This window comes from Acanthopagrus latus, chromosome 3 (assembly GCF_904848185.1).
Source record: "Acanthopagrus latus isolate v.2019 chromosome 3, fAcaLat1.1, whole genome shotgun sequence".
NCBI lineage: Eukaryota > Metazoa > Chordata > Actinopteri > Spariformes > Sparidae > Acanthopagrus > Acanthopagrus latus.
In genome coordinates, this window is record NC_051041.1 from 5,714,610 (window position 1) to 5,731,302 (window position 16,693).

The 16,693-nt window shown below is 45.9% G+C and overlaps 1 protein-coding gene across 1 annotated transcript in view; it reads left to right on the plus strand.

The window, feature by feature from the left end:
- The window catches only part of myo1g (myosin IG), a 42,637-nt gene extending 29,689 nt beyond the window's left edge, over positions 1–12,948 (plus strand). The window contains exons 21-22 of the mRNA XM_037092930.1: positions 1,273–1,430; positions 12,204–12,948. Of these exons, the coding sequence (XP_036948825.1) occupies positions 1,273–1,430; positions 12,204–12,366 (321 nt within the window). The 3' untranslated portion in view covers positions 12,367–12,948. The remainder of the gene's footprint in view (positions 1–1,272; positions 1,431–12,203) is intronic.
- Positions 12,949–16,693: the final 3,745 nt, after the last annotated feature.

The window sequence follows — 16,693 nt, forward strand, 5'->3', positions numbered from 1 at the left end:
CACTGTAGCCAGTGTCTGAGTGCTTCCTGAGTTCCTTCCTTCGGTCAATCTGTGCATCATTCCAACTGGGTCACACCTCATGACTTTCCCCTCGTTGCACTCGCACACGTGCACCTTTCCTCTCGCCCTCCACACTCACGAGCAGAAATAATCCTCCGACTTCACTCGCGGCGTGATTCGCCATCCAGGGATATACCGTGCCGTATAAAATTCACAGGTATTATACGTTGACTCGATAATCCCCCGACATCTTTATTGAAATTAATTTCCAGCGCCGTCGCATCCGCCGGTGAGCACCAGAGCCGTTGAGCTCGCGGTCAGGAGTTTACCACGGCAGCGGTGGAGGAACTATTCAGATCTTTCACCGGCCTACAGTCTGCTGGCAAACGTTACAAGTAAAGGCCCTCCAATAAAGTGTATTATTAGCAAGATGTACAGAAGACAAACTGTGATTGATATTCAGTGATGGTTAAGCTGCATTTTAGCAGAAGCTCTACTCTGTGCAGAACATGCACCGAGTCTATTTTTGTCCGTCAAAAATACAGCAGCTTGAGCCGGGCTGGAGGTCAAAACACAGAACCGGAACCGAGCGCAATGGACACTGTCAGAACAAAGAAGAAACCATTAATGATGTAGCCGTCTCACTCGAGGAAGAAGCACAAAAATAAAGGAAAAGCAGAAGAAAACGTGCCCAGGGGAAACCCAGGTGTAACTGTGCTTAATTGCAACACAGTGCACTTGTTGTACAGGAGGTACAGTCATGTATTGAGCCACTGAAGCAGCCAGAAAAAGTTTGCCTTTTTGATAAACAACCACACAGTGTTTGCATGCATCCTCACCACAACCTCACACACACTTTACCTCCGTGCCAAATTTCAGTAGCCTAGAAGGAAAAGTGCGGCTGGCGAATGGTGGACCGGGTACTAAATATTAACAGAAAAATTCAAACACGTCACCAACTGTGTTTGATGAAACTGACCTGCGGTGCTGAGACAGAAATTTCCACCAAAAAGGTCAACAAACACACCAACAAGAGCCTCATTGATTCTTATTTTAGTTTTACCCCACAATATCTCATAAAACCAAATGCCAGTAATCTTTCTGTAAACATGTTTCTGTAACAGAGCAGAGGGAGCTTCTCATTCGCTGAGAAATCCAAGTGATGCTCATGGAAGCAAGTTTAACCTACGTGAAGGTCCGAGGTGTGGCTGTGGACCTCGGCGGGAGCGTTTTGTTTTGTTTGATGTCTGACCTTGCGGTTTCTCTCCACAGTTTACAGGACTGAGCGTGACCAGCGGCGCCGACCAGATGGTGGTGCTCCACACGTCCTCTCAGGACGACGTCCTGCTGTGTCTGCAGCGAGGGGCGCTGTGCCCCAACCAGGACCGAGTGGGCGAGCTGGTGGGAGCCATGGTGGACCACTTCACACGGTCAGTCTTCACCACCGGGCACTGTGTTTTTTTCTCACCAGGCCAAGCTCGCTAATTGTATCCCGCGGCTTCCCTAACGCAGTTGTCTTTGAAACGATCAGCAGGAGACGCTGAACAGTTTCAGGGACATCAGATACTTTGATTCCTGATCTCTTGGCAGGATTTTCTGTTCGTAAAGATGAATCTCAGGGTCCGACACCAACACGATGATGTGACCTGGAGACATTGTGAGCGCTAAAGCTGAATACTGAAGAGCAAGTACAGGCTCTAACTTTTTAGACATTCAGAGAAAACATCACTGACAGAGCAGGTCCTCAGTTAGTGGCAGGGTTGGTAGTTTCATCCCAGGCTACGTGTTGAAGTGAGGACAGGCCAGTGTAATGTGAGGGAGCTTCATGACCATTAGCACCTGATCATGTGTGTGTGAACCACTGGCTTGTTTAAAGATGTAAGACGCAACAGATCCCCAAAAACAACTGGATCACCTCCTGGTGTCCAGCTCAATTATAGGTCATAGACTCCCTCCATGTTAGCAGATGGGATATCGGTCAAATGTACAAGGTGTCCTACACATCTGGAGATTTTAGATTCACCTCTTTAATCCATTTATTTTCGTGAATGGTTGTGCAGTGTAATGTCTGTAAACCTTTTGCCGACAGGTGATCCAGTCAGACTGGCACCGTTTCTATCCGCCCTCACATCTCTTTTATAGACGCAGAGAATGAAGACGCTCGTGTTGTGTGCTGTGTTGTCAGTGTTTGCAGCCCTTTAACAGAAACACGAGCCTCTAGAATCAAGTTCAGTGTTCATTTAATTGTCTCTCTACAGCTCAGGGTTGTTGTCCCTTTATGATGCACAACAATAAAACTTCAGGATATTTTGAGGTTGCGGTGGTTCCCGGGCCGTGTTTTCAGAAGCACTACAGGAACACGCAACCGCTTTTCATACGTAACAATGGTTTGTAATTGTTTGCACATGCTGACCATTTATTTGTGCGCTTGTTCGTTATTAGATGAGACGGTGGTTTTCACGAGAACAAAACACTGGAGAAATTAATTATTGATTGTTTGCGGAGGGAACGTGCAGCCTGTCGGGTCTCGGTGTCACATGAATAAGCGGCTCGTCGTCAGACTCATTGTTACCGGTCAGAGACCCCGACTGAAGCCGAGTCTATTAATGCGGCATAACAATTACGCAAATCATATTCTTGGCATTTATCACTGTCATAGTTGTCGGGCGTCCGCGCCCCGATCTGAAGAGCTGCCGTGAAATGAATCAGTCACGCTGACATTTATCACATTTATCACTCGGAAGCCTGATTTGTCGTCGCTGTTTAGAAAAACTGATTCACATCCACCCACATTTATCTCTGCCAGACTTCATTTGAATGGCACAACCAGCAGGTTTTCACACACTGCAGACTGTTTCGGTTGTTGCTGACGGGCGTGTACGTGTGTGTGTGTGTGTGTGTGTGTGTGTGTGTGTGCGTGTGGGTGTGTTGTTGTAAGTGCGGCCCGATGAGGCAGCACCCGGTCTGCTGTGATTGGTCTCCCAGAGCGTTAATCCTCCAAATCCTGCCAGGACCACGCTGAGTGACGTAAAAAGAGGAAGAATTCACACAAACGCACAGTTTCTCCCTGGTGGAGATCCATTGTGCTTCTGCCAAAATCTTTATACTTCAGACTCATTATTTTTTTTTTTTTGGGAGGGGTGTTATTTTTCAAATTGGAGTTTAGGTGCGCTTACTTAGTGTTTTCTGGAGCTTTCAGCCACTAATTAAGATACACAGAAACACACTTAGGCCACACGACAACAAAGCAAACCATCTGCATTTGTTTGTTTGTTTACTTGGATCGGTTTTAGCTCAAGGCTAGAACAGAACCGAGGCTCCCAAGAGTCCGTATTAGAATCACAATAGGAACATTTTCAGAAATGCACGCAGGCACACACACACACACACACACACACACACACACACACACACACACACACACACATATATGTACCTACAGGACATGAAAATGCAAATTGGATTTTTAAAAATATCATTTGCAGAGTCAGCGCTCTGTAGTGCTGCAGCTCTCAAGATGGCTAACGGTGTTTTCATGATCAGCTCATCTGCAGATTTCTTCTTCTCGATTAACTGTTTTACTGTCAACATGTCAGAAAATGTGGAAAAATACATCATCACACAAAACCGGACCATCTGTAGTCTTATTTTTCATCTTTGTGTGACTCTTTTGTCCAACACCAGGGGAGATTAAACTGCCTGTCGCGCGAGACAAAGACAAAAAAACCCACATTTTTGGTGGCTGGAACCAATTTAACTTTGGCATTTTTGTCTTAAAATATAACTGGGCGATTAACTGATTATCAAAATACTTGCCATTCATTTTCTGTCATTAAACGTTGGCTGCTTGTGTGTCGCTGAGCTGCTGAGAGAGAAAGTGTGTAGAAGAGAGTGCACCGGAAATATACTGCATGTCTTCGTGGCATAATCTATAGGTACAGACATTAAACCTGCAGTGAAGCGTCGGTATGATGTCGGTAAGGATGTCTTCACGTCGGTTTCAGGCCTGTTTTAGCCACGACTTCACCGCTGCAGCCTCACTTGAAACGTGAGACATGCGAGGTTCGCACTGACCTGTTAACTTGGAAAGCAAAATTAATTGTTTCATCTGTAGTTCATTGGGTTTTTTTTTCACTTCTGGCTTACAATCAGTACGGATGCATTTTATTGATATTATCGGTTGTCAGCTGATAATAAAATTGCAACGTGACTGCTGTTTGCAATGCTCTACCACAATGGTTCAGCTAAGATGGAAAAAAATAACTTTGAGTTTAGACACAGCAGATCTTATTATAGCTATGAAGTCACCCTTCGTAGCTCCCTCACTCTTTCCCTCCCTCGGGTGTGCACAGACTACAGATCAGGGGCTTCAGTCACAGATAATGACTGAATTTTCCTTTTTAGGGTGAACTTATCCTTTAAGTCTTTGTGTGATTTAAGGTGCCGTGTTGAGATAAAACTTCATATTTTACTTTCAGTCACTTCTTTATCGTTACAGCTCAGCTCGTCTGCCGGGCAGACGGTAGCAGCACCAGGGTGTGTGTTCCACTTTTACGAGTCTGTCTGTGTGTATGTTCAGTTAGCTGATCCCAGATCCCCGGTGAGGCTTTTGTGGGTTTTTACGAGTCTTATTCTGTCTGGGTTCTGGGGTTTGGTGTTTCTTTTTCGGGGGGAAGGGTCCCTGCAGCAGCTGCAGGGCTCTGGTTCGGGGTGCGCTGCGGAGGAGAGTCAGCCATCGGGAGTCAGTTTCAGCCCCTCCGCCCGTCTTTGTGCCACCATCTGCGGTGAATGGAAGGGGGTCGCGACCCCTACCAGGCTACTCATCAAAAGGCTCATGAGACAAAGTCAGGGGTGAGCTGTGTAAGTGTGCGAGCATGTGCGAGGGGAGGGAGAGGGGGAGGAGGAGGATGACTACACACAAAACACACTCCCCTTGTGCTTCCTTCTGTCAGGAAGTGAGGTCTCCGACGATGAGAGTCACGCGCACATCATTTCAGTTTATGAGGTTTGGAGGATGGTCAGGGGAGGAAACAGTCAATGGAGTGATTGTGACTCCTGCTGCGTCTCCTTCCAAACGCCAGAGAGAGGATCTGTGAGTGTTTACAGCCGAGAGAGTGCGAGTTGTGCAAAAACTGGGTCAGGGGAAAGGCAGCATTAGAGGCACAAGGTAAAGTCTCGACTTCAAAGCCGCTCTGTGTTGTCGGGCGAGGACGGCGAAGACAAGCTGTCTGGTTCTCTGTCATGTCACATCCGCGTCTCGTTCCCTCGGCGGAGCGCGCTCCTCCGCTCGCTTCATCCGTCGCTCTTTCCTGTACGTACCCCCCCCCATCCTCCCATCCCTGTCTGTCTGCTGCTTTCTCTTCCTGTCACCTGGGCCTGAGCTGTCAGCATGAATGAAGCATGTGTGTGTGTGTGTGTGTGTGTGTCGGTATGTTTACTGAGTAAGAAATTGTGTGTGTGTGTGTGTGTGTGTGTGTGAGTTTTGGGGGGAGGCTGGACCATCTGCTGGGACAGCTGGGGGCGTATGAGCGGGCTAAAGGCAGATTTAGGGTACGATCGGCCGCAGCCTTAAAAGATTGAGGAGGATTCTTTGCTTAAAAGGCAATTTGGGGATCTGTATTGTTTCATTGATCCCTGCAGAGAACACCATATTCATTTCTTAATTTCTTCCCAATCAAAAAAAAAAAAAACCCCAAAACATCCCATCTGAAGTGTGAAATGCAAACAAAACCTGACAAATATAATCAGAAGTCTTTAACTTCCAAGTTCAAGTCGAGTCTCAAGTAATTTAATTTTCTGTCCAGTCAAGTTGTAATCAGAGCAGCGACTTGAGTTGACCCGAGTCCAAGTCACAATGACTTGAGTCCACATATCTGTGTCTGGCTCAAAGGGGGTGAAGAGGCATCAAACCTTAGAGGAAGACAAACATACAGACACCATTTCCTTCGCTGAGCCCTTCTTGTACCTGGTCGCAGATGTTGCAGATTCGAAACGAGGAGTTCAGGAGACGACGGTGTTGTCTAGCCGCAGAGTTCGGCCTCTTGATCAGAGTAACAATCTTCTCACAGTCTCCCTTTCTTCCCTCTCTTTTCCATCTCTCCTCCTCTGCCTCTCTGTTTGTTTCCACTTCTTCAATCCCTCTCCTCCTCTCTCCTTCTCCGGCATTTCTCCTCCGCTCTTTCTAAATCAGCACTTTCATTTATGAATATGGAAAGGCCTGGGACGGTGTTGCATTAATAGCAATCTTCTGGGTCACCCCCCTCCCCTCCCGGTGTAGCGAGAAAACGAGGCGAGAAAAAAAAAAAGAAGCTTGATTTCATTAACCTCGAAACATCTGTGAGTGGTCTTGTGATGTGGCCGTAATGACCCGAGACACAGATTACAGATGCCGAAGGATTTGTTGACTTTCTAGTTTGACCTCGTTGGGCGTCAACAGTTTATCAGTCAGTGCGGCAGCGGCGCGAAATTAGCCCTCTCTATTCTTAATTCGCTTTTTAGGTCGTGGAAAGGCGTCATCCTGAAGCCTGAAATAGCCTCCTCTGTCTCTCTGCTCCCCCTCTCCTCTCCTCCCTCAGTGGCTGTCCTCAATGTGTTCGTCTCGCAGTCGCTTCCTGCCGGCCGGAGCATCAGGAGCTCCAGCCGGCGCTCTGAACTTTCCTCGGTCAGCTCGTCCTCCTTCTGCTCACCCTCGCTTCGCGTCTCTTTCTTGTTGCTTTTTTCCACGCCACCTACTTGTTCGATCGGTGGCACAGGATGACACGAGGAGTAACTACAGCAAACTCTTCTGTTGTGTATTATCACCGATCTATGTCGTTCTCAGTCCTCATAGAGTTTGCAGGTCATGTGGTTCAGTGATTCAGTCCGGCCTGAATCGAGCCGTTGATTACAGCCGGGGCCTGGCTGCTGTGACTGGCATCAGCCATCAGCATGTGTGCAGCGTGTGAATAATTCAAACCCCTGTGCAAAAAATGTGCTTGTATCATAACACATTCATTATCCTGACATAAAAAAACATATCAGAGTTCAGTATCTGTAAGCAGAGCTGGCAGCAAGTCGGTGTTTTTCTGGGTCTGTCTTTCATCTTGTGACCAAAACGCTCGCATTAAGATGCCACGGTTCATTTTTTATGGATAGATGAATAATATTTAGGTCGCATAGTGAGGTCAGTGACGCATTAATAGATGATTTATATGTTTGTAAATAAAGAAAATGTTAGCATGTCATTCTGAGTTATTTAGTACATATGTGACATATCAGCTGCGATCATTACTGCGAAACTGACTTCATAAGCCATCAGTTATCGTCATGGCGACGAAGGTTGAAGAAATATACTGTTGTACAGGTATGTGTGTGGTGAAAGTTGAAGATCTCATCCCGTTGCATCTCGTTCTGTACTTTCTATCTGAACCCCAAACAAAAACACAACCATACTCATATCCAGATAAATTGAAACATAATTAATAAACGTTATATTTCAATTTCAATTTCTTCCCCTAAATCCTACACACTGCACCTTTAAGTACCGGATCAGAGTACGTCTTCCTCCGCTGGTGTGCGACTGCAACTGTCACAAGCAATCTGTCCTTTAAATACACTTGATTCAAGTCAAAGTCACCTGCTCACGCTGTGGCTCAGATTAAAGTAAAGCTTCAGAATGCTCCGCTACATTTTTCCCCCTCGTATTTGAACGAGTCTGTTGACACGCCACCTGATTTCACACACAAAATGCATCAAAAGCAGGCCGGATGATGTTGTTAGTGTTAAAAATGGCGGCACACTATCAGCCTTTTCTCTGTTAAACCAACTCTTCATCTATAATTTTGTGTTTTTTTTTTTTTTTCTCCGACGCTCATGAAATGGAAGCCACTTTCCCAGGTGAAACGAATTTCACAAGAAGACAGACATGAATGAGGCGACGCGATGTAGAAGACGGATTTAACAGCATGATGGATGGGTGGGAAACATCAAACGTGTAGATAAAGACTTCTACATCACATTTTCCCTCATTCCCACACGTTAACATCAAAGAGGCTGTGGAGGAGCAGATTTTACAAAGACGTCCTGGCTGCGCCTCCTGCTCGGATGTTAAATCTCGGGGACTTTCTGTTTTTCGAAGCGTCTCAAAGCCTCCTGGGCGCACTCACAGAGCCGGCTGCTGACCTTAAAAACTGCACCCGCATCAAAAGGCCTCTTTGTGGGTTTAAACGACGCACACGTGCTGCTTTTAAATCGACCTCCGAGTGAAACAAATGGATTCCTCGGTGACGTTTTCATTCATCCCGACAGCCTCACTGTTTTATCTCAGCGGGCGCACATTTTGCTGTTTTCTAGTGTCTTTCACTCCGCTGAAGATGTTTGGACCGATATGATAGCATCAGTAACAGCCGCCTGTCCGCTGACTCAAGGTGCAACATAAAAAAAAGCCCCAGCAGCATAAAATCCCCTGATAGCGTTCAACCCTCTTCCTCTCATTGATAATCGATTCGATGAGACGCTCGGCTCCTCCGCCGCGCTCCATCACTGACTCACTGTTAAACTGATTTGATCTTATCTCAGAAACACGTCAGTGGTCTTCAGAATTAATCAGCACGGAGGACATTATTGACGCCGGCGCAGGGACAGTGCAGCGCACTTAGTGACACGCATTTATGATTCAGGACATGTGCGTGTAAAAGACACCACTGTGCTGCTTTTGCATCTTAAACTGCAATTGTGCCGTTTATAGAAATCACTCTACACGTGTTAGCTCCGCTGAAGTTACAGTATGACTCATTTTTTTCCCCAGAATGCCCCCTGATGAGACTCAAGACGCAGGGTGCAGCTGGTTGAGATAGGCCCACTGTTACTGATGACGTTGATGTTAATTATAACGGACGAAATCGGTGATGATCAGCGCCGTGACACCGATGCCAACCCCGCGGGTTTCTCCGCTCCCCGCCTTCCCGATGACCTCACCCCAGAGCTCGAGTGGCCTCGGCCCACGTTGCCCCCGTGGCGAGGGCCGTAGATGCTGCTGTTGCCCCAGCGATGGTTGCCAGGCAGCTGGAGAAGTGCTAATTAAGATTGCAAGGGGAAATTGCAGTCTTCTGGTGAAGAGGGGGCTCTGAGTCGGGTGGGATTGAAGAAAGGGCGGCTGTGGGTGGAGGTGAAGTGGAGGCACTGATGGATGGAGAGCGTCAACACAGACAACTTCCGCTTGTAATCTGTTTTCTTAAGAGGACATTATAAGAATAAACCTTATTTACTTTCAGGTGAGAGTTACATATGTAGTATTTGATACTTACATGTTTTGATCAGCAGGATAATCTTCACAGATGAACACTGATGAACAGCTGTTGTTGTCTGTTTACACAGAATGCCATCAAACATTACTCACCAGCCAGCTTCTCATTTTTTTTTTCCGGCAATCATTGCATTTAAAGAACAAAAGTACAGAAATACAATCTGAAAAGTTTACAGTTTGGTTCAGTTCTGGAAAAAACAACAACCAACAAGGTTAAGGTAGGGCTGCTGTGTGTCTGGGCAACTAAAACTGCTTGGTTCTGGTCAGGGAAGGACTGTGGTCGTGGTTAACGGAGACCACGCTGATTGTTGGTTGGAGACGTGATTCAAACCGCTGGGGCCGGAGTCAAACACGGACAAATTGTACTCCCAACCATCCGCCCATCCCTCCTTCCTGAGAGGTTTGGCAGCAGGATGGCAGCGAATTTGAATCCAGCTTCGTTTCACACAATTATCAGAAGGATTTGAAAGCCAAACTCTTTTGTTTGTTGTACGCTGACTCCCATTTTAGACTAGATTGGCTCTTGTTTATCACCCATCTGTATCTGAACAGGAGCATTCGCATGAGGAGTGACGTTTTGTTATCTTTGCCATCAACAATCTGAGCCTCCACGGTCGTCAGCTCTCCTCTCGCAGCAGCAGGAAGCTTCACATTGCTGCACCGCGGGCCTTCGCAGCCCATCGTCTGCTGCCCTTGGGCGCAGCCAGAGGCTTTCTCCAGCACGCTCTGCCGGTGTCGGGTTTGACTTGTGGTAGCCGGCATGATGAGATCAGTATCGCACTCAAATCAAAACCATGTGGAGGTCAGTGGGTTTCTGTGTCGGGTTTGTCACCGCCCCGGCAGGGCAGGACAGCTGGTTTTAGGGGGCTCGGCGAGGCGGGGGTTTGAGGTTGACGAGGGGCCAAGTGGGAGTTTGGAAAACAGAGCGAGGCCACACCTGTCGGAGTGACTTGTGATGAACGCTGACACAGATTTGGTCTTGTGCAGTGAGTTCAAGTTCTTTCAACAGCTGAAAGACTGTAAATACAGAAACTTCCTGCTGATAATTTTACAAGAATATTGTTATATAACTCTCCAGATGTGCAGCCTGTTCCTTATCTGGTATCCTTAGACCTAAACCGTCCTGACACAAACCATGTGGTTCAGGTTTGCTTCTTTATGTATGTTATTTATTAAAGGGCAAATTCACCCAAAAATGAACATTTCACTATTAACATTATGTCTGTAATGGTAATGGTATGTCGTTTGACAGGCTAACCCATTCCTCTACAGCTAGTCAGTGTGCTAAGCTAGGCTAAACATGTCTTAACGACATTTTGAAAAATTCACTCATATACTGTTTAACTGAGTTAGATGAGAGGAGTGCTATCTGTTTCATAAATACAGATGTTGCTCTGGGACATGTTTAGCCTAGCTTAGCTCAGTCGAATGTGAATAATTGTCTTATTTACACACAAAGAGGCAATTTTGTCAGAGTACTTTTACTTTAAACAATATTATTAACTAGCCTCCAAGACACCATGTACAGTTTTTACTTAATATACAAAATGTATCTTACTCAAACAAAATCAATCCTCTTGATTCTCAGATTTTACTCTGTCTAAAGCTCTCACCTGGTGTGTGTGTGTGTGTGTGTGTATCTACTGTTCTAAACCAGGTATGCCAGCACTATTACATAACATCTACAAAATTATGTAATCTGCATTAATTAAATTCACCTTGAAGTGAGCCCTCCTCTGCCGTGATGCTGATCAGCCGTGTCTGTGAAGAGGACCAGTCAGTCTGGGGAGGATTGGACACAAACAGCTACATCAGGTCGCTCCTGCCAAAGCACGCACACAGTTGCCAAGCTGGCCTATACGCATGAGCCAGCCCTGCTTATTAGTCACATTATCAACATTCAAAGACGTCCACAAATAGCTGTTTGGCAAATAATATTCTGCATCTGCTTCCGAAAGCCTTCACGTCGGGTTCAGACAAAGTGACTCCGCTGACAGAAAAACAACAAACCGATCTGAATATATTCACAAAAGAAATACTGCCACAAGCCGGAGTATCAACCACGACCTCACAGTCCCCCGAGTCTAAGATGGTGACGATGGTGGACGGAGGCTCTTTGTATGCAGAGACTGAGCCATGTGCCCGGGCAGCTTGTGTTTGGAGCAGCAGGGTCGCCGCTGCCGACTGAGGCTGCAGGATCCCCGAGCGCCGAGAGGAAGTAGCGACTTCACAGTGGATCATCTTCAGCTGACGCTGCAGAGCCACACTTCCTTCTCCCAGCTGTCAGCAGGAGGATTAGGTGTGTGACACCAGAGCACCTGCATTCTGGACGTGACTGTGATCAGAGGAAATCATCCGGAGGCAGGATGAAGTGTGAAGTGATGAATAACAAACTCTTTTTTTGTTTGTTCATTCCGCTGGAGATGTTTGTGAGGAACTAAGGATGTTGAAATGAGATGAATGATCACGTTGCAGGACTTCATGAGGAGGACTTTTAGGACTGAAGATGATTACACAATTCAGACACACCTGGAAGAAGACATATATGTTTTAAACCTGGTCTTTCTGTGTTTTGAATTACTAGTGGTGCTGCACAGATTACAGATACACCTTCCCGATTCTTGTTGGGATGGAGGGGCGACATGGACCCATTTAACACAGGCACAATTCAAATCAAGGGACATGATAACTCAGCTTATCTACGATTGCTCCTAGTTTGCTGATGTCTTGGCAGCTAAAGGCCCTGACACACCAAACTGACATCAGTTAGCTGCGATGAAGGCCGACTGCTGCGTCGCCTCACACGTTGCACTCCCTCCCTTTTCAGCTACGATGTTGCTGCACTTGGAATAAACTTTGTCAACGAAGAGCTTTACAAGACTAGTAAATCCTAAAATGTACTTGTCTCTCTCTCTTCCAGCATAAAGAAAGTCCAGTTGCCCGTGAAGGTTTGCCGCTCCGGCGTGCAACTTCACATGCGAGGCAAACCGAAGAGCGTCAGCGTGGAAACCAAACCCGGCCAGACCAGCGCCGACTTCAAGAAGAGCCGAGACGGTTTCACGCTGTTCGTCCCCGGGAACTAACGAGGCCGTCCGACTGATCCGCTGCCAACAGCAGTGTCGACGTCCGAACTGGTCAAAACGTCAGCGAGGTTCATGAAGATGTAAATATGTGACTCTTACTAGGATTGTTCAAATATTTTTTCACAAGTGTTTTAGCATATTGACATATCGCAGAGTTGCTGGCAGAGTCGGCTTCTTTAATCTCGAGTTGCAGGATGAAGATTGCAAAAGTGACGAATAGCTGTAGAGGCACATTTGAAGAGTTGAACAAGTTAATGTAGAGTCTCACGCTACATGTGATACTGTCTTTGCTTCTGCTCTTACCAAAGAAGATGTTCTTTAATTGAAAAACGCAACATAACCATATAGGCACTTTTTTTAAAAATGTCAAATGTGTACATCATGATGCGTGAAAACAATCAACACGAAACGTTTCAGATATATTTTTGTACATTGAGTTCTTTTTTTTTTTTTTTTCTATGCCGTGTGTCATGCTGTTGTCTTAGAAAAAGGCAAACTGTGATGATTATTCCATGTCAGAAGTGATAAAAAAGAAGAGAGAGGAACAGCGGAAGAAAAATAAATTATTCAAGATTTACTAAAGCGAGTTCTCCGTGTTTTCATTTCTCTCTGAAGCTCCGCCACATGAAGAGACGGCGAGCTGTAGACAAGTCTTCTTTATGCAGAGATTTGAATATGTTTCTCGAATGTGCTCTGCGGCTTTAAAAGGACACGATGCGATGAATGAAACAAGTCGGCGGCGTAAAAAAAAAAGAAAAAAAAAAAGCTGTGCGGAGAGGATTTCCTGCGCAGATACAGTTAATTTACAGCCTTCGGTTTGAGTCCTGCTGTTTGTATGAAGAGAGACAAACTGCACTCAGTGACGTACGAGCTGTTTCCTCTCTCGTCCCTCCGGTGTCCTCTGGATCAGATCAGCAGGGGGGTTGATAATCACACAGGGACGACCGCTGCAGCAGACATTTCACAGGATTTCGTCTAATGTGCAACAGTGTTCAATGCAGTTGAAGTTAAATTGGATTGGTTTCCTGTAAACCTCACTTTTCCCTGTGCTAAGTTGTCCCTGGGATAATGAAGATCACATCCACTGTTACGCATTTGTGAGGGTTGAAATTGTAGTTACGAAGCTGCCTGCTGCGTTTTACTTCATATAGTGGATATTTCAATTTGGACCGACGCTCCTCGTATCTCACCGAACAGTTTAGTCTGAGGACTTAATTCCGTCGTCTGCTGCCAGTTTCCATCCATCTCCCTCCGCAGTGACCTGTTAGTGCGACTTAGTGACGGCCTGCCCTCGCTGTGACTTGGCTTTCGCTGCTCTCTGACACAGTCCCTGCTGTGACTCCCCCCAAATCTGACTGCTCGGTAATGCTCTGATGCTCTGAGTGTGTGCAGATGTGTGTTTATCTTTGATGGGATGTTTTTTTTTTTCTCTGCGTAATGTGGAACCACTTTGTTGCATCTGTATAATTTACACTGAACTCAGCGAAAGTTCAGTTTGAATTGGACTGTGTTCGCACCCACGACAGCCGGTTTCACACGTCTGATCAGCCCTGCACCTCTTCAATCAACACGCCGCCGCTCAGAATAACTGGAGCTGCAAAAACAAAAAAAAAACACGTACACCATGTTGTGAGAGCGTGATCTGTGAATATGGATCTGTGAAAGTGTCGACATTCATCTCTGTGTTTGTGTGCTCTGTTCTGGTTTCGTGTCCAGTTCACACCTGGTACCAGCATCTGTCCTGAGTGATCCAAACTCAAGTGAGGGGCTCTAAGTACAGGTGTGAATGTCCCCCAAGACCTTAACCCTGCCAGTGTTAGCAGCAGATGACGCGTTATCACCAGACTCCCTTTACAAATCACGTGATTTTAAGAGTTGTTGCCTGAGGAGAAATGTAACAAACTTTGCAAAACTCTTCTACAACACCTTTTAAATAATTCGCGCCTTCTTGTAAATTCGGCATTCAATGCAAACATTCAGGTGGTTTCTTTCCTTGTAAAACTGGTTGTGATATTACTGCACTGGCCTGCCTGCTTCCGCGTCTTTAGCAGCTTTTTGAACGCACTGTTTCGACCGATTTCACCATTTCCAATACATTTATGAAAGGAGGCAACATTTCATTGGAGGCAGTTTAGGAAGTCCCCAGACTCTCTTTAAAAATCCCTCAATTCTGAGAGTAGTTGAGATTTGAGGAACTTTGTGGACTTTGTGAAACGCTGTCTACAACATATTCTTAACTATTTAGGCTTCCTTGTTGATTCACCAAATGTTAAATAATAAGTTCTTTCTTTGTGCTCGAGACCATTGCTTTATTTAAATACATCCTTAAATACTGAACTTAAATACTTCCCTTTCTTTTCTCTGGAAGTGTCCCTGTATGACCGCAATGATGCACTCAATTTGTCGCGTGAATGTCATCCAGATTGTCGCCTGAGGAAGCACTTATCAGCTACTTACAAATCCCTCCTGAGACATCCGTCCTCGGGCGCTTTCGACACCTGTTCACACCTTTATTCTCGTAACTCTCATCACTGAAATGTGACCCACAGGTGACGCCGACGTGCGAACGAACCCCAGAAAAGGCTAAATGGCCGGTTCTCCCCAGCAGTCAGGAGAGAAGACGCTGTATGAAGTGTCGAATGTTGTCTATAACAAAACAGCAAATCCAAACATAGATTTCATTGTCTTGAATGAGTGATGAGGGACACTAGAAACAAAAGGAGACAAGTTTATTGAATACTTAGTCAATAAGATAAGCTGCAGGATGCTGGTGTGAAATTGACACATTACACATAAAATAATCGTGTTTTCTGCATTAAAAAAATCTTAAACTTTATTTTTCAAACATCCTCATTCCAGCCAGGATCCTCGTGCGTCTTTGTGTTTTTTCTATTTTTGAGCCTTTTATGTCTGCAGAAAGTGCCCGACGTTACCCACAATGCTCTTTGCCTCCAGGTTGTAGTAACTAGGTGACCTGGGTCGGCAGCTGTGCAGCAACGCATCCATTCTCCGGCACCTCTGGTCTGTTTGGTTATTCTGAGATCTCATTAGTCAGAGTAAAGTGCAAGTAAACATCAGGCAGAAATAGCCGTCCTCCACTCATCTCATCCGCTCGCTCTCTCGCTCTATTTTGACATTTAACCGTGTTTACTGGCAAAATAATGCTAATTGTGAATCTAATTCAGAGTCTGATTTGGTTACAAGCCCACATATTTCTGGCACAATTGAGTTCAGCCTCTGATGGGGAAGAAAATCCGAGCGCTCACTCCAGCTGCAGAGGGAACTTGTGCTCGAGCAAATGAACGAGATCAGTTTATTGAAATGCCACAAACAAGCGTCTCTGCTTCTGCGGAGGCTCGAGTGTTTCCTGCGCCAGAAGTGAAGGCCTGCCAATCTCGCTGTCGCTCCTCTGCAGCACTGTCGACCGGACGCCACAGCTCGTCTCCCAGTTACAGCCCCACCAGTCAGATCCTGGACGTCACGTTCAATCAGGAACAGAGATTACAGCATATACACAGAATTTGTTTGCATGTAATCCTTTAATCATTGACGTAAAAGCCGTGATTTATAAATGAAGTGTGAGATCAGTCTTTAAAAATGCAAATTCGTGTACATCCTCTCCATCACTGATTATTAAAGGCATTTTATGTGTGTGTGTGTGTTTCATACACACACTTCCTCAACAGATGAACAGTTAATCATCAGATCAGGCGAGCAGAAGCAGAATCTCCTTCACAGACAGCAGATTTATTCATCACGTTTCGCTTTTCCCCCCCCCGACAGACTGTGATAGCTTTTCGTCGGATGGCAGCAACAATTGTTTTCCCAATCGTTTCCTCATTACATTCACAGCCGCTCGCTGCTGCCAAGCGTCTCATCCACGTAATTTTTCCTCACTCGTTTTCCTCTGTGACAGCTCCCATCACGTCCCTCCTCTCTGCGGACTGAAAAGCGCACTCGCACCCCGGCTAGCAGGCCAAACACAACATCGCAATCGATCGAGCGGTTTGAACAGAGATGCATGTAAATCAATTCTAATTTTGTTTTGTGTTATGATGAAGTTTCTTGGTTTCTCCTCGCACAAATGGGATTCTCCTGCTATTCTAATCTAATTCATCACGACTGGCAATTGTTGATGCAATCACTTAAAGCGCTGTGCAATTCCATTACAAAAAGACTGGCACCTGGTCGGTCTCTCTTTAGAGATTAGCAGCCCTGCAGCGAGGATTTGGTAATGAGTTGGAGAGGATTTACCAGTGGGAATATAATATGTGTCCCAGAGCTGCTGTGTTTTTCCCTCTAAATCCTCTCAGGGCAGACCGGCCAC